Here is a 15327-nt window from a genome sequence, read left to right on the forward strand (position 1 = left end):
GGAACAGGTTTTTCTTTTTAACCAAGTACAGTGTCTGTAGAAGAGATCTTTTAGAATGCAGCCCACCAAACAGCTAAAATACTAACATAACACTCCTCAGCAACTACAGCTGTATTCTTCAAACACAATTCCCTTCAACAGCACTGCAGAAAAAACCCCAAAACACAACACATATTCTCCACACCAATGCTTATTTTTCATTTAGAAAGGGAATACAATCCCAGTAAAAATTAAAGCAACATACCTACAAGTAACCTAATGAATGAAACTGATATTCTAACAAGAACTACATCCACTGAAGGAGAAAATAGTGTGTATTTTTGTTTTACTAAGAAGAGTCAACCACATAATACAGAAAACACATAGATATTTTATACAGAAATCTATCCCTTAAAGCACAGTATTCCCCAGCTTATTCAAATCCTACTGCAGCCAGGCAGAGTTCTTGCATTGTCTATACTAACAGATAAGCCAGGCTTTGAACACTGCTTTTCAACATGAAAATCTTAGTACTAGCGGTACACTGGCAAACTAAGCATCTATTTTCTAGCAGAGCATTACAATAATTTAAAGTGTTGATCACATTTTCTTAAAAAGCCTAACTGCTGGATGAAATTGCATTTTTAAGGAATTTATTAATAGCTAGCGACAAGAAAAAGTTGCTAAATACCCAGTGCAAGACAGTATAAGAAGGAGGAGATTGAATAAAATAGCTCCAATTAATATCTAAATATGGGATAAACTATTTTCCTAACTACCCTTATGGCAAATTTATTACATATACTGCCTTGTTTTTTCTTAAAACCTATCCCAATTAGGACAGACAGACTTTAAGCCAAAATTATCCACTTCTGCCTATCAAACTATTAATGTCAGACTATTCAGTAAAATTCTTCAGTATATTCCCCATTTCTCAGCTGTCAGTTTGGGTTTTTTTTAAATCTGCTTTTACCCCCACTTGATTTTACTGTTTCCTTGATCTTCTTAAACTCTAGAAAACTAGCTTTTCTGAATTACCAGGTATGGCCTAAGTGGAGAAGTGTATTGGGTTTTAAAAACAAACACACACACAAACAATAAAACCCTTACCCATCTACCACAACCCATCCCTTTCATTTCTTCATGCCTACAACCTGTCTTCTGCTTGGTCTTTGTTTGTACTACCCAGGCAACTGCCTATCAAATATTTTTCCCATTTCAATTTTTGTTCATAGAGTTAATAATTCCAGAACCACTTTTTCTGGGAATAAACAGAAAGAATATCATAATGAGCTTTACAGAGTTTTAGACACAGATGAGTTTTACTTCAATTTTCACACTTTTTCCATTTTCTTTAGACAATTTAACTGGTTTGATGTCTTAATTTCTAAAATTTTAATTACTTCATCAAAGAACTTTTCATTAAAGCTTTTGCATTACAACACTGTTATGTTAGAACTCTATATGCTATGGGCTATAACTCAGTCTCCACATTAACATGAGCTATTTGCAGGTTTTGAGAACTGATTGGTACAAATGCACAGATCAAACCTCTCAAAATCTGTATAAAAAATTAGTAAGCTGCTAAAATGCTGCTTCAGACTTATCCTACCTGAACCAAGTATATAAATTAAAAATGCAGAAGCACATATACTTTCTAACAAGATGAGAACCTGCTGTGTTTATTAGAAATAAGTGACTCAGAAATAACAACTGCTGATTCTGCATAAGTGTCTCTGTATTTGAAGAAATGTGTGTGTCTTCTTGCCATTAACACTAAAACCATTTTTATGAGGTGCTTCAGTACTATTCGATAGAGCACTATTTATTTGGAATCACAGCTCTTACTTAAAAGCCACAATAAATGCATACAAGCACAACATGGTATAAGAGGAACAATCACACAGAAGTTGGTGTCTTCTTCCTCATTCAGTCATTTATTTGGTCAGTAAGATTACAACCTACCATTCCATGTATGACTTTAATAAATCTTATTTAACAAACAGAATACATGTGAAGTAATGATTTATTTAAGTAGTTTATTCAATTATGTCTTTAAAGTTGTGTCATTAAAGCTTTATTTACAAGGTTTGTTTTGACAATTCAGGTTAATTAAGTATTACATATCCTTAATAATGGGATAAAGAAACATATCTGAAACATAAAGAAGTGAAACAGTGCAGAAACTGAGCCATGAATCTTGGGAAGTACCCTAAGCAACCTTACTTAGCAAAGCCTCAGACCTCAGCCAGCTGAGTTTTCTTCCTTCTAAGCCCTGGAAAAAATAATTTTATATAGTCAGCTGCTGTGTTGTTCACCTGCTCTCTTTAGTGTCTCAGAATGTGGCGGCACTGAATTTTTGATCCAGACAGAAAACTCATCAGCAAATCTTAGAATCATAGAACCATGATGACTTGGTGATTTTGTCCTAAAGAGTTGCCATATGGCCCAGTTTGGGTCTGGGGCTCATGCTAAGTGCTGTACACAAGGTGCACCTAAGAGAGATGTCTTTAAAGCCAATAAGGTGCAATGATGCCATGCTAGCAACACTTTATATATACCAGCCTGTATTTACAGCAGTGACACTGTTTTCTGACATCTTCCTCATCTTTTGCTCCACATTTATTGGAGTGGCACGTTCATTTTAGGGGGTCTGGCTTTACAAGACAAGATAGGTACTTACTACATGGATGTCCTAAAACTTTCACTTCATCAATAGCCACATATCCAGGGTGACCTGAAGTAACCACTTCAAAAACAACCTGAGAAGCAGAAAGAGAAGTTCAGTTAGCAGCTCTGGAACACAGGGAATATAAAAATAGTCTGTTATGGAAAAATACATCAATTCTTTCAACATCTTAAGAACACCTGGAAAACAAAACACAATCACAAAACCCTCAATATGGGTTGCTCTTATCATTAAAATTAAGCAGAACTTAAATTAAATTTTTCATGTTTACACCATTTTTGGAGATTTACAAGAAGGATCATATATAGCTCACAGCAGAAATAACCAAATCTCCCTAATATTTGGTCTGCCAAAGTAGTTATTTAATAAACACCTTAAGATTGGTATTTTATTTTCAATTCTTTGTCTTGCAGAGTGAACTGTTTTTATTTTAAAAACTACAATTCTGTAGCATACAGAGATTTGCAGGGTATCAGACACAAACATACCTATTTTCAGGAATGTATTTTCCATGCTTTTAATCTTCCACCAAATGCAGTGAATTAAGTAAAGCAGATCCATTTGCCACAGTTTGTTTAATGGCTATAAATAGGTCACAAAATAAATGGACCGTTCTCGTCATTTGAATTGAGTACACTCTAAAGTAAACCTCTCCAAAGTTTGGCAGCCTTAACTTTGAACATCCCAAGAATGTTTATATGGAACAGGAGAAAATATGCCAGCAATGTTAGCAGGTACATTTCCAAACCAATGCTCAAGAAGTACATGCTAAAATCCAGGTTGTGATTTTTATTTTTGTTATTAATACTTCACTTTTGCTCAGGAAGTTAACTCTAATTGCTTCTTGTAACTGGTCTTAGGAAGCACCCTGAGGAAGACAAAGCTTAGAAATTATTCTTCACACATATGTTGTGTTTAACCTTGGAACAGATGCACACACTGCGTACCATATCCCTCACTGAATGATACAAAATGTAAACATGTTATGAGGGTAACATACAGCTCCATAATATATCACAGTTTCCTGATGCTGAATAAACACTGACAGAACACTGAGTTTGATTTTAAAACAAACCTTGAGGTGAGAAAAACTTTCATGCCCTTCTGCCTCTGCCTTCTCCCTTCTTTCTCATTGCTCTACCTGTGGACACTGATCTGTTGTTCTCTCCCAGATTTGATCCTCCTAACCTCTGTCCATTTCTCCCTCTCAGTCCCACTGGAGTAAAATTGCTGTAAATTTGGCCTTAACTCCACCTGGCTTAAAAGGAAAAAATTACTTTTCACTCTAGTTCTGCCTCCTGTCTACACAAAATTTCAACCTACAGCGCCAGTGTCGCCACTACATGAACCATGCAGCCAGAAAAAACCACAAGGTGTCAAAGAGCGAAGTCCAGATGCTGCCAAATAAATTTTTCAGAAACAAGTTCTGCAAGAAAAGGACTGCTCAGTCACAAGCCTCAGTCTGTAGCCTTCTAAATGCTAGATGGCACTCTACTGGCTCTTAAAGCTGATACTACTGATCCACAGCAACAGGCTAAACAGGGTATGGATTTGGCTCCCAGCATTTAGTAGAACATCCAGGGCAACACCATTCAAAATTTCATTCCTACAAAGAAGAAAATCTCCTGATGGAATTGGTCTTAACTATCTTGGGAAGCAGAAGTTCTTAAAAAAGAAAAAGAGCAAAGACTCAAAGAATAACTTGCATTCCGAGACCTGAAATAACTTTTCTAACTGTGATTATTACCCTCACCTTAACAGCCTTGAAATGGAAATAGAGAGGTGATGTGCACAAAGTAACCCTAAGTTTTAACAGCAGTGCAAGCCCCAGGAATGCAGCTCCTGTTTGCAGCCACTGACCTTTGAAAAAAGAACAAGTGTTTCCCTCTACTAACAAATGCGACAAAGTTGCACATACTCCATTTGTGTAACAATCTCTGGGAAAAAAAAAAAAAATATGCTGATGCCTTTGAAAGGAGGCAGAGACTGCTCTGTTTCCTGAAGAGCTACCAAGCCTATTTCAAGTAGAGAACATCTGAAAGACCATTGGGTATGAGAACCATGGCATAGCCCCAGGAACCTGCAGTTAAGGCACAGACGTTGCAACACAGTAGTGGAGAACAGGGAGCAGACAACCAGGCCTCAGAAGTGATGGAGAGGTTTCCCAGGGAAATATGCTACCACAAAATAAGTCCCTGAGATAACTGAATCTAGGTGTGGATGCAAAGACCTGCCTGTAAAAACACAGTGGGCTGGGAACAGTTACCAATTTGTTTTCTGTATTCCCTAGTGGCTTTGAGTTTTCTCTGTTAAGAAGAAAAATACCCCAACAATTAATTTTCTGGGTTTTACTGAAACATAACTTTGAAAAAATCCCCCGAAACAACCCTCTCTTTCTTATGGAGCACTCAGCATAAGAAGAGCAGCACAAAGCCATCTGAAAGGCCTACCTGATCCATCACCTCATCACTGCAAAGTAGTTTTTTTCAACTACAAAGGTTCTCAAGTTTCAGACATGCTAAATTCTAAAAAATACCCTGAGGAACTGGCACATGCAGACCTGTGGGGCAGCCCGCCAAACCAGTCAGAAGCTTACTGCTACAAATGTTACTGCCAGATAAGAAGGTGTAGTGGTTTGGTTTGTATCCAGGCAGAAACACCAATTTAGTGTAGTGGTTTGGTCCAAAATACTCATTATTATTTATCTTCTGTGAGATAAGGAGAAAAGCAAAGCAGGCACCAAACTTGAAAGAATATAAAGAAGTTCATTAACAGACCCAAAAGAGGGAAAAAAAAATAAAATCATACCACACCTTCAGAACACTTCTCCTCCTCCCCACCTTTCTCCCTTCTCCCACTGACAATGTAAAAAGACAATCCTTGAGATGTTCAGTCTGTTTACCACTTCCATAATAACCTTCTTCAGTCCATTTAGGAAGAGGAGTCTCTCTTGCCCATGCTATGAAAACACTATCACAACGAGACAGCCGCCCGGGTTGGTTCTCTGCTCGCATGTGAGTCCCTTCCCCCACTTGCAGCTTTTCCCACAACTGCTTTCGAGGGTCCACTCTTGAATTACTGGGGTACAATTTTAAGGCTGAGCCGTTCAGAAACAAAAGTTCTCTTCACCCATCTCTGGGAGCATTTCATCTCTAAGAAGAGAGGCCCTTCTCCTTCCCTGGGAGCAAAGGGTCCTCCTCATCTTCATCTCTAGGACTATCTCTGGGAGCATCTCTAGGAGCTGAGGTCTTCCCCTTTCCATGTAGAGTAAGAGTCCTCATCGCTCCCATCTCTCCCTGTTCACACTTCTCATGAAATTACAGCTGCTTCAGCATCTGCCTATCTCAGCACAGGTGCTTTTGCTCACAAGTACAAGTTGAACGCTTCACCCCCCATGCCTTCATGAAATTACAATGGGTACTCAGATGTATCATAGCTTTACTACAGAATTTCAGCTTTAAGCATCTCCTCTTTCTCCTCCCTCAGGTTTTCAGCTCATCAACAGCACTAAAAGGGTTAATCTCACCTCGGCCTTGCAGCTGGAATGTCGCTTATCGCTGTTGGTCACATGATCTTTTGCTGCGCAGCCGGGCAGCTTCAGCTGAATCTTGGCCACACTGGAGAGGGGGAGCTGAGCCGCTCCGGCTGCCCACAGCAGGGCTGTGGGGGGGTTCTGTGGGTGGAACAGGGCCCATCGGCTCCAGGATGGCCGTAGCCCGGCCCAGCCTGGCCCGAGCAGGGCCTGGGCCAGGCCCGCTGACCCCCGCACGGGGCCTGCAGCCACCTGTGCCAGCGCCGGAAACGAGAGAGAGCTCTGCCTGGAGTTTGTCTATTCTAAAGTGTGTATCACAGAGGCGGTCACAACTTTAAGTGGCTTAAAGAATTGTCCATATTCAAACTAGTCAGCTGATAGCTTCTGTCAAGTCACAGAGGAAGCTGTAAGCACCCCTTTGCAAGAACATCCCTTCTGGGACTATGCTTTGCTAACCCATGACACAAGGACTTAACTATTTTTTAAAAATGCATAAGAGTGTCTTTCCTAAAGACCTACCTGACTTCCAGCAAGACCAATAACGTGAGCTTTAAAAAAGAATACTTATGCAATACCTGAGTAGATTACAAAATAATTTCTGTAATTTGTGACAGGGGAGCTTAGCTACAGTCTCTCGGAGAGGCTTTAAGTACCTCAGGATTGCAATCTACTCACAGACAAAAAACCTTGTAGATTCTAAACATAAACCCATTCCTTCAGTTCATAGGCAGAAACTACAACCCTGAAATAACTGAATAAGGACTGCTAATGACAACAGCAAAGAAAAACTCAATGAATGATCTAAAATGCCTTGCTGTATCTCTAGACAAAATACCAAAATGTCATTCTACAAAAAAGCCAGGCAATGCATCAAGGAAATGCCAGTTGGACATACAACTGAATTACAGTTATTGACATTAAAGAGAGTATGTTCAAACAAAAGTATTACAAATTGAAATACTGTCAATTTAACTGTGCTTCCATTATAATCAACAGCCAAACTGATACCAACTTTAATGACTGCAAGTTTTTATCTCTTCTGGCATGGAATATGCTATTTTTTGTAAATGGGAAGAGGCACTAAAGCCAGTAGTGACATACCATTGCCAAAGAGAGATGCTGATACATGTATAACAGAAAAACTACACACAAATACAGACTGGTCAGAATGGAATGACAGCAGATCTGAGGAGAAGGACTGGAGGGTGTTGCTGCATGAGAAGGTCAATATGACCCAGCCACATGCACTTGCAGCCCAGAATGCCAGCTGCATCCTGGGCTGGATCAAAACAGGCACGGCCAATAGATCAAGGCAAGTGATTTTCCCCCTCTACTCCATTTCAGTGAGACCCCACCCGGAGTATTGCATCCAGCTCTGGGGCACCCAAGAAGGACATGCAACCTGTTGAAGGAAGTTCAGACAAGGGCTACGGAGATGATGGGAGAGCTGGAGCACCTGTCCTGTGAAGACAGGCTTAGACAGTTGGGATCATTCAGCCTAGAAAAGAGAAAGCTCCAGGGTCATAGAATCATAGGATGGTTTGGGTTGGAAGTGACTTAAAGCTCATCTAGTTCCAACTCTTTTGTCATGGACAGGGACACCTTCACTAGATCAGATTGTTCAGAGCTTCATTCAACTTGGTCTCATTATGGGACACCACATTACAGGTATACATATAACCATATATACATCCTGGAGATATTTCTATGGCCTTTCAGTACCTAAAAGGGAGCTACAGGAGAGCTGGACTTTTCACAAGGGCTTGTAATGATATGACAAGGGGCGATGGTTTTAAACTGAGAGAAGGTAGATTTAGATTAGATGTTAGGAAGAAAATCTTTACTGAGAGGGTGGTGAAACACTGGCACAGGTTTCCCGAAGAAACTGAGCCCCACCCCTGGAAGTGTTCAAGGACAGCTTGAATGGGGCTTTGAGAAACTTGTTTTTATGGTAGGTGTGCAAGCCATAGCAGGAGGTTTGAGCTAGATGATCTTTAAGGTCCCTTCCAACTCAAATCATTCTATGATTCTATGAACATGACAGTTCATTCCAAGTATAGTAATACAATCCCTCTTCTGTTCATAGGCTGTGAAATACTATCAACTGCTGTAAACAAATTCAATATTTTGTTTTATTTAAATTGATGAATGAAGATTACGGACTCAAATATCTAACTAAGCATTTTCCCTTTTTAAATTAAAAAAGGAATTTGATCCTATGCATTACAGGTTTCTGAAAGCCCCGGTAAGAGAGCTACATGCTGTGAGAGAAAGACCTGAGTAACACTTCTAGTAGCCCATTTATTCACTGAAAAGCTTACAATAGGGATGTCAAGACTCTTCACAAATCTGGATCAGTTTTCCTAGTAATTTCACTAGAAATAAAACCTAGAAACTCAATTAATATCCAGTTTTCTCCATCATTTCCCATTTGAAAAGTAGCTTGGCTTGTAAACATTAACTTTTTTACTCCCACCTCCAAACTTTGCCTTTTCTCACAGCTGATGCAACACCTTCAGGCAATACAAAAGACTCCAGTCAAAACAGAGAAAACACTCCAGCAATGTCAGACTGGGCGGCCCTTGGATTTTTTGCCTATTATTCCGCCACCTTATCAGTCCGGAAACAACTGGTTAAAACACGGAATTCATTTGCTCAGGAAAAACTGCTGAACACTGCCCTGAGAGTTGTTTTACACCGTTCTCCCCGTCGCAGGCCTGCCAAACAGGAACCAGGGAAGCGGCTTAGCACTGCACTGTCCCTGATCCTCCCTGCTTCACTGAAGAGCAAAATTAGCTTTTCATTCCTGCCACTTCCCCTTGCTACATATGAACAAAGAAAGGGAGTCTGCTCACCAACATAAATGCTTACCGCTGAAAATGTGCGACTCAAGATAACTCGTTTGTTCCAAAGAACAATAGAAATAAACAGGTTTTGTTGCCACACAACCTCACTCCATAATTCCTGCCTTTGTTGCTGTAAAATTACAACACTTTCAGTCAAAAGGTGGATTGTACCTAATATAAACACTGTCCTTCACACGACTTAAAAATAGCCCTTTGCAAAAACAAGAAAGAGAAAGGAGTATTAAGAAAGCTGCTTCAGCTCAGGCTACAGTCCTGCCCCACTACATCCCCAGTGAGCACCTTTCTTTGACTGTACTTTACAAGGCATTGGGAACAGTTTCTCTCCAAAAAATTGGCACTGACTTGTACCCTGTGGGTTGAATTCTTCTCCCCTTTCTGACTCATCCTAGGACTATCTGCCTTATCACCAGGCCACAATAGCAGCAACTGCTTTCTCATCAAAGCCATGTGAAGGGAGGTTCCTGACTCGGTCCTTCCCAGGCCCTGCAGAGGTCCATCACAGCTTATTGATGTGGGCTGCCTAAAATGTGTTCAGGCCTCCCTGGCTGGGAATTTGCTTCTTGCCATTTCCCTTTCCACCTCTCACTCCTGCACAGCTACCACCTGGCCCTCTCAAACGCACTCAAGCAGGTGAAACAACATTTTGGTGGTTGTTGCCAATCCGAGACCACAAAGGAACAAGCAAGCCAGACCGAAAACTGAACTCCTGACATTATGGCTTATTAAATCTTTGTCTTCTCTTTCTGTTTTTAAACCAGTTGCTGTCTTGTATTTCTCTACTGAAAGCCCAAATGTTTTTCTGGTTTAGGAGCAAGGGACAGGAAAAAGCAACAGAGCCTTGTGCATATGACAAAAAAATGCATGCCTCCTTACTTGTGACCATTTTTAGACTGCTGGGGTTTTTAAATTTAGGTACATGGTTTGCCCTGGTGCATCCTTCTCAAAATAGCTATTGCCAAAAAGCACATAAGTCAATGAAGAAGAGCTATTTAAGATGCCTGACACAGGTTTGTGATTCAAAATGCAATATGCATTTCAAAGTTTCTTTGGAGTTCAAAGCACAGTTCAGGACCTGTGTGTGTGCAGTTGAATGCAACACACAAAACACACAAAAATGTAAGCCCAACCTTTATCACACAAGAAGCTTAATGCTCTGTCCTAGACAAGGATTTAAGTACATTGCATGAGACAAACTCCAAACAAAACATGTACAAATCAGGTTATGAAAAAAATGTATGTTTAAGTCCAGATTTTAAAAGTTAGGTTGGATCTACTGCTTCTTATTCCCTAAAGTCCTAATTTACAGGGGAAAGTGTCAGAATGGTAAAGGGTAAATCTCATCTCTGTGAAGTGATACCATGGAACTCCTTTGTGTCCTTACTAAAAAGGATCAGGAATTACTGCCAGGCTCTTACCCTATTTTCTCATTCCAGCTTCATAGGATTTTAGGTTTAAAGACAGTGCAGTGGTACAGACAGTTGTGTTACTCCACTGGAAGCTATTTTTAATCCTTTCAATTCCATTTCTGGATTTTAAATCTGCAGCATTTGTTGTTTTGTTTAATCAAGATTTGTTTCAGTTCACTGCTGCCATGACTGACTTCCAGCAAAGTACAAAGAAAATAATTCAAAATATAAAAACTGATAGGGGAATGGTGTGTGACTTGCAGTGGAGCTGTGCTAAATTGCTCGCTTGAAAGGTTAGAAGCAGGGAACACAAGCCACTTACCAGACTCAACTCTATAGTAGCATTTTGCATATTGTACTGCTCCAAAATGGCAATACTTCTAAAATGTAAAATATATTTTAAATCCTACTAATTGGCCTGAGAATCATTAACTAACCTAGGGAAAACAACCCTGAAATCACCAGATTTTACTCCTGCTAAAAAAATGAGAAAAAACATCAAAAAATTGAAGAAAATAAAAACATTACACCAAAAAACCCTGTCACCCTCTCCTCACTAGGTGAGCAGCCTTTTCATGACTTGTAGCTCAAAGCATCAATTTTAGAGCCTCTCAACTTATTGAGACTGCTCCCAAGAATCTAAAAACAATCTTGCCACTAACCAGAAAAATCTATGTAACATTCAATTCTCTTTTTCTGTGTACATTCTAATTCTACTCAAGTTAGGAGGAGAGTGAAGGTCTTAGGAATTATGTGAAGCTTAGTTTTGTTTGCAGGCTGTCTCCAAAGGCACGGTAGACTCCTTGATGCTCTTGCTTAAGATGCACCAAGTAGACAGTAGCTCAGTAAAGCAAACAATTTCTCCCATGACGAATGTTAAAAAGAGGAAGGCAATGCTCCCTCAGGGGGGCACTCCTACAGCGGTTTTATAAAACAGAAATAAGACTAATACCTGCAGAAATACACCAGCTACTTCGAAACAAATAGCTCAGAGACCAGGAGGCACAGTAGAAAAGAACAAGCTGTGCTGATTATCTTGGACCCTCAGAAAGTGTTTGGCATCTTGAAGCCATGTTACTGCAAGTACACTGTTATCGTTAACTGGACAGCAATGCAGGCATAACCTAAGATCAATGGCAAATGTTAGGCAGCAGTACTTGGAAGATCATTAATTATGGAATTAACTACATCATTAATCATCAGAATACTTGACAATTTAAATAATCAGCAAGTAATCCACAATTAGTGTTGTTACATGCAGGTTATAATTGTGATTTGTGATATATATGTAGTACAGCTTACCTATGGTGTGAAACATATACAAATTACTACCTGGCAAAAAGAGAAGGGTACATTAAAAGAAATTAATTATTTTGTTCAGAGACTGTACTTCTAAAGAGTCGATTCTAAATAGAAACCCAACCTGAAAAGCATTAACAAGCTTGGGCAACTGATGCTACAATAATAAACTACTGTAATTATTAAATCTTTTGAACACTTTGCTTGTATGCATTCACAATACATGGTTCAAACCAACTTTAAAAGACGGATTAAAATTCACTCCATACTACATGATCTGATTTGTAGTCAGCTACCATTAGTGGGAGTTATTTTGCCTACATTTTTCAACAGCAAAACAGACACAGCACACTGTGTTTTTAAAAATACTGAATTGCATAAATATTATAACTCTGAAATGTCATTGTATATAATTCGTCCTCAGAGTTCTTTGGTACATTTTGGTTTCGTTTGCATTTTGTAGGTGTTCTGCTAATGGAATGGAATTATAAAACATTCACAGATATGGATGGCTACATGGATTATGTGATTTAAAACACAACAAAGACAATCACACAATTACATTGTTTTGTCCCTTCACCTCTTAATGTCACGTCTTTTCTTGGAGATTACTCATAGGGAAACTACCAACTTTCATATAAGAAAAGTTAAAAAGGGCTCCGTCATTCCCTAAAAATCTTCTTAGTGGGCTTTTCTTAATTATGTTCAGTAAGGTCAGACAAACTCGGAAAATCACTGGGAGGAAGTTTTGTGTATCTTGGACGTTTTGTAAAGAACACATGGATTTGTGCCAAAGGATGTTGGAGTTTTGTACTCAAATGAATAGCAGCTTAGGAAACAGACTTGGTACTATGTTATACACCCATCAGTGAGTCCTGTGCCTTCCCCACTATTCATGCAGTCACCTGAGCTGTCACCTAACTTGGAGCCATATTCTCAAAAGATCCACATATACCCTCTCTCATCTTCCTGCCCTTCTCCCAGCTGCTTGCAGCTAACTTCCTGCCTTCCCCCACAACAAACTCTGTGAAGAAGAAAAAAATGAAAACTGATGAAAAGAGTTCAGAAACAATGAAAAATTGCAAATGCCAGCACTCAAGTGAGGAAATTGCATCACAGATCTCTGAGAGGATGGAGGCAACCAAAAATGGAGACAATTAACCAAATGCTCTTGAAATGGTGACAGCACTTCCTTGAGAATAAATGAGCTTATTTACAATAAAACCAGTGAAGTTATTTAACAGTGATTCCCTGCACCGCCATGGATATTAACATAGCATAAGATGTTTTGGCACATCAGCTAAATTGCAGTACCTGACTAGGTATTATTTCAGATTATATGCAGCAAATACAAAGAAAATGACTTAGTGTACTCCACAGAGAAAGAAAGATTATGCAGAAATTTCAACATTTCCAGCAGCAAGGAGAGCACATAGAATCCATTACAGATAGGCTCAGGCATCTATTACACATCAGCTGATGTGTGGTAATTTGCTAAACTGTAGTACCCCATCCAAGTATGTAAGGGTTCACCTATGAAGAACGGTGAACAGTCCAGATGGCAGGTCTTGAGGAGGAAGAGGATGGGAAAGGTTATCCTTCTGTTTTTATGGCCAAACACTCTTATTACTCAGACATCAGTTAGATGTATCATATTGTCAGAAATCTGACACAGATTATTATTGGTAACATTAACAACATTTGAAACACTCAGAGGTTGCGTGTATTTTTATGAACATGTTAATTTACCCTAAAATTAATAGTCAGAGTCAAGGCTTCTTCTACTAAAATTGCCCTGTCCACATCAGCCTTTTGATTCAGAGCTAGAGTGAGACTTGTGAGACTTTGAAGCACAACCCTCTTCTTTACTGACTGCTAATTCCAGAGCAGTTCTGCTGCATAAAAACCAGACTCCTTTCAGAAGACAGGAAACTGGAAGCCTCTCTACTAATTCACTATACAGATGGGGACATTACAGACTTGGACAGAAGTGACACAGTCACACATTTACTCAGTATTCAGTACTCCTGAACCACCCACCATATTCACAAAACCTTCCAGTACATTCCACATTATAAACCACTGAGTTACATTCAATGTCAGCCACAAAATTGTCTGTGGGATGCTCTATCCTCTTCTCCCACCATCCACTGAGGCTAACAACACAGGCTGGTCCTCATTATTTCAGTGAAGATAGAAAGGCTTTTTGGCAGCACTGAAAAGCGTTCTCAACACTGGTATCAAATTGGTAACATGAGGTCTTGATGTAAGGTCAGAGAACCATCGGAATGTCCCGAAAGGACACTTAAATATCATGGATACCAACTCCCTGCTCCTCACAGGAGTACCTAAAACCAAACCATATGACAGAGAGCATCACCTAAACACTCCTTGAACTCTGAGAGGCAACAAAATACACACTGCCCTTTGACCCTGATGGATGTATGACTAAACCGAGCTTGGACTTTGTGATCAGGATACAGCCTCATGCTCCAGAGAGTCAGGTAGCCCACAGCTTCTCCCACATGGCTGAAGTGAACCCCAGCTCTGCTAATAATGCCTGTCCCTCTAGAAAAGGCACCAGTATTACCTCATCGAGCCTGCAGACAATTATAAAAGATCCACATCATACAGTTTGCTGAGATGCCCGTAAGCTTACCCTGAATCCTTTCCAGGAAGCCCTGACAATGCAGCTGCAGCAATTCCTAGGAAGCTCGGACAGAACACTGGATGCAAATGTGGACCCTTTGAACACCAGCTATCCAACCTAGGAACACACTAGCAGAGGCAAGAGGAAATGAATGAGTATGCTCTTTCATGTCTGCAAGTATTGCGTCCACTGCCAGGCATCCCACATTCCAAGAATAAAATGTTCCTGGCACTCCAAACTCATCTTTTGGAGAAGGACTTGCTGTTTCATTGTGGGTGAAACAATCACAGAAGAAAAGACTCCAGAAAGTTCTTCAGCATTTTCTTTTCCTTAGAAGAAAAAGGGCTCAAAAGGGACAAATTGAGTTCACTTGAGACCTCCTCACAGATCAGATGCTGCAGCCACAGAAAGGAGTCCACTGTAGCCTCCCACAGTACCTGCAGTGGACACTGCCAAACCTATCATGAGAATATGATGGGGCAACAAATACCTGGCTACCTGAAACAGCAAATGCAGAAACAAGACTCTGCCACAGGTGACACTGGTAAGTGGGGCATTGCTGTTAGGGTGTTGCATTCAAGAACAGCTTGGTGGAAGAGCAACATTGTACCTCCTAGGGAGGTCTGCAGTCAAGGAATCCCCATCTCTGGGATGGCTTCAAACCATAAGTATGGTGACAACATTGAGTACAGGGGAAGAAATAAAATACCATTAAAACTTTCCAAACTTCAAGTGATGATGGAGGAGCTTCAATAACATCTCTATGCTACTGGTCTGCTCTTATTAAACTAAGTTACTTGCTTGTGGAGACATAGACTGTATTTTCACAGGAAGGAGAAAAAACATTGAACTACTATAGAACAGTAAGTAACTGAAAATCTGTAAAACTTCCTACAGAAAAGCAG

General features: G+C 39.9%; 1 protein-coding gene across 11 annotated transcripts in view; it reads right to left on the reverse strand.

Annotated features, from left to right (window-relative positions):
* PTPRM (protein tyrosine phosphatase receptor type M) overlaps positions 1–15327 on the reverse strand; it is a 463481-nt gene that overhangs the window by 302386 nt on the left and 145768 nt on the right. For all 11 annotated transcript variants that reach the window (XM_069004459.1, XM_069004462.1, XM_069004458.1 and 8 more), the window contains one exon: positions 2663–2741. In XM_069004459.1, the coding sequence (XP_068860560.1) occupies positions 2663–2741 (79 nt within the window). The remainder of the gene's footprint in view (positions 1–2662; positions 2742–15327) is intronic.

The sequence above is a fragment of the Aphelocoma coerulescens genome, chromosome 2, assembly GCF_041296385.1.
Source record: "Aphelocoma coerulescens isolate FSJ_1873_10779 chromosome 2, UR_Acoe_1.0, whole genome shotgun sequence".
Lineage (NCBI taxonomy): Eukaryota > Metazoa > Chordata > Aves > Passeriformes > Corvidae > Aphelocoma > Aphelocoma coerulescens.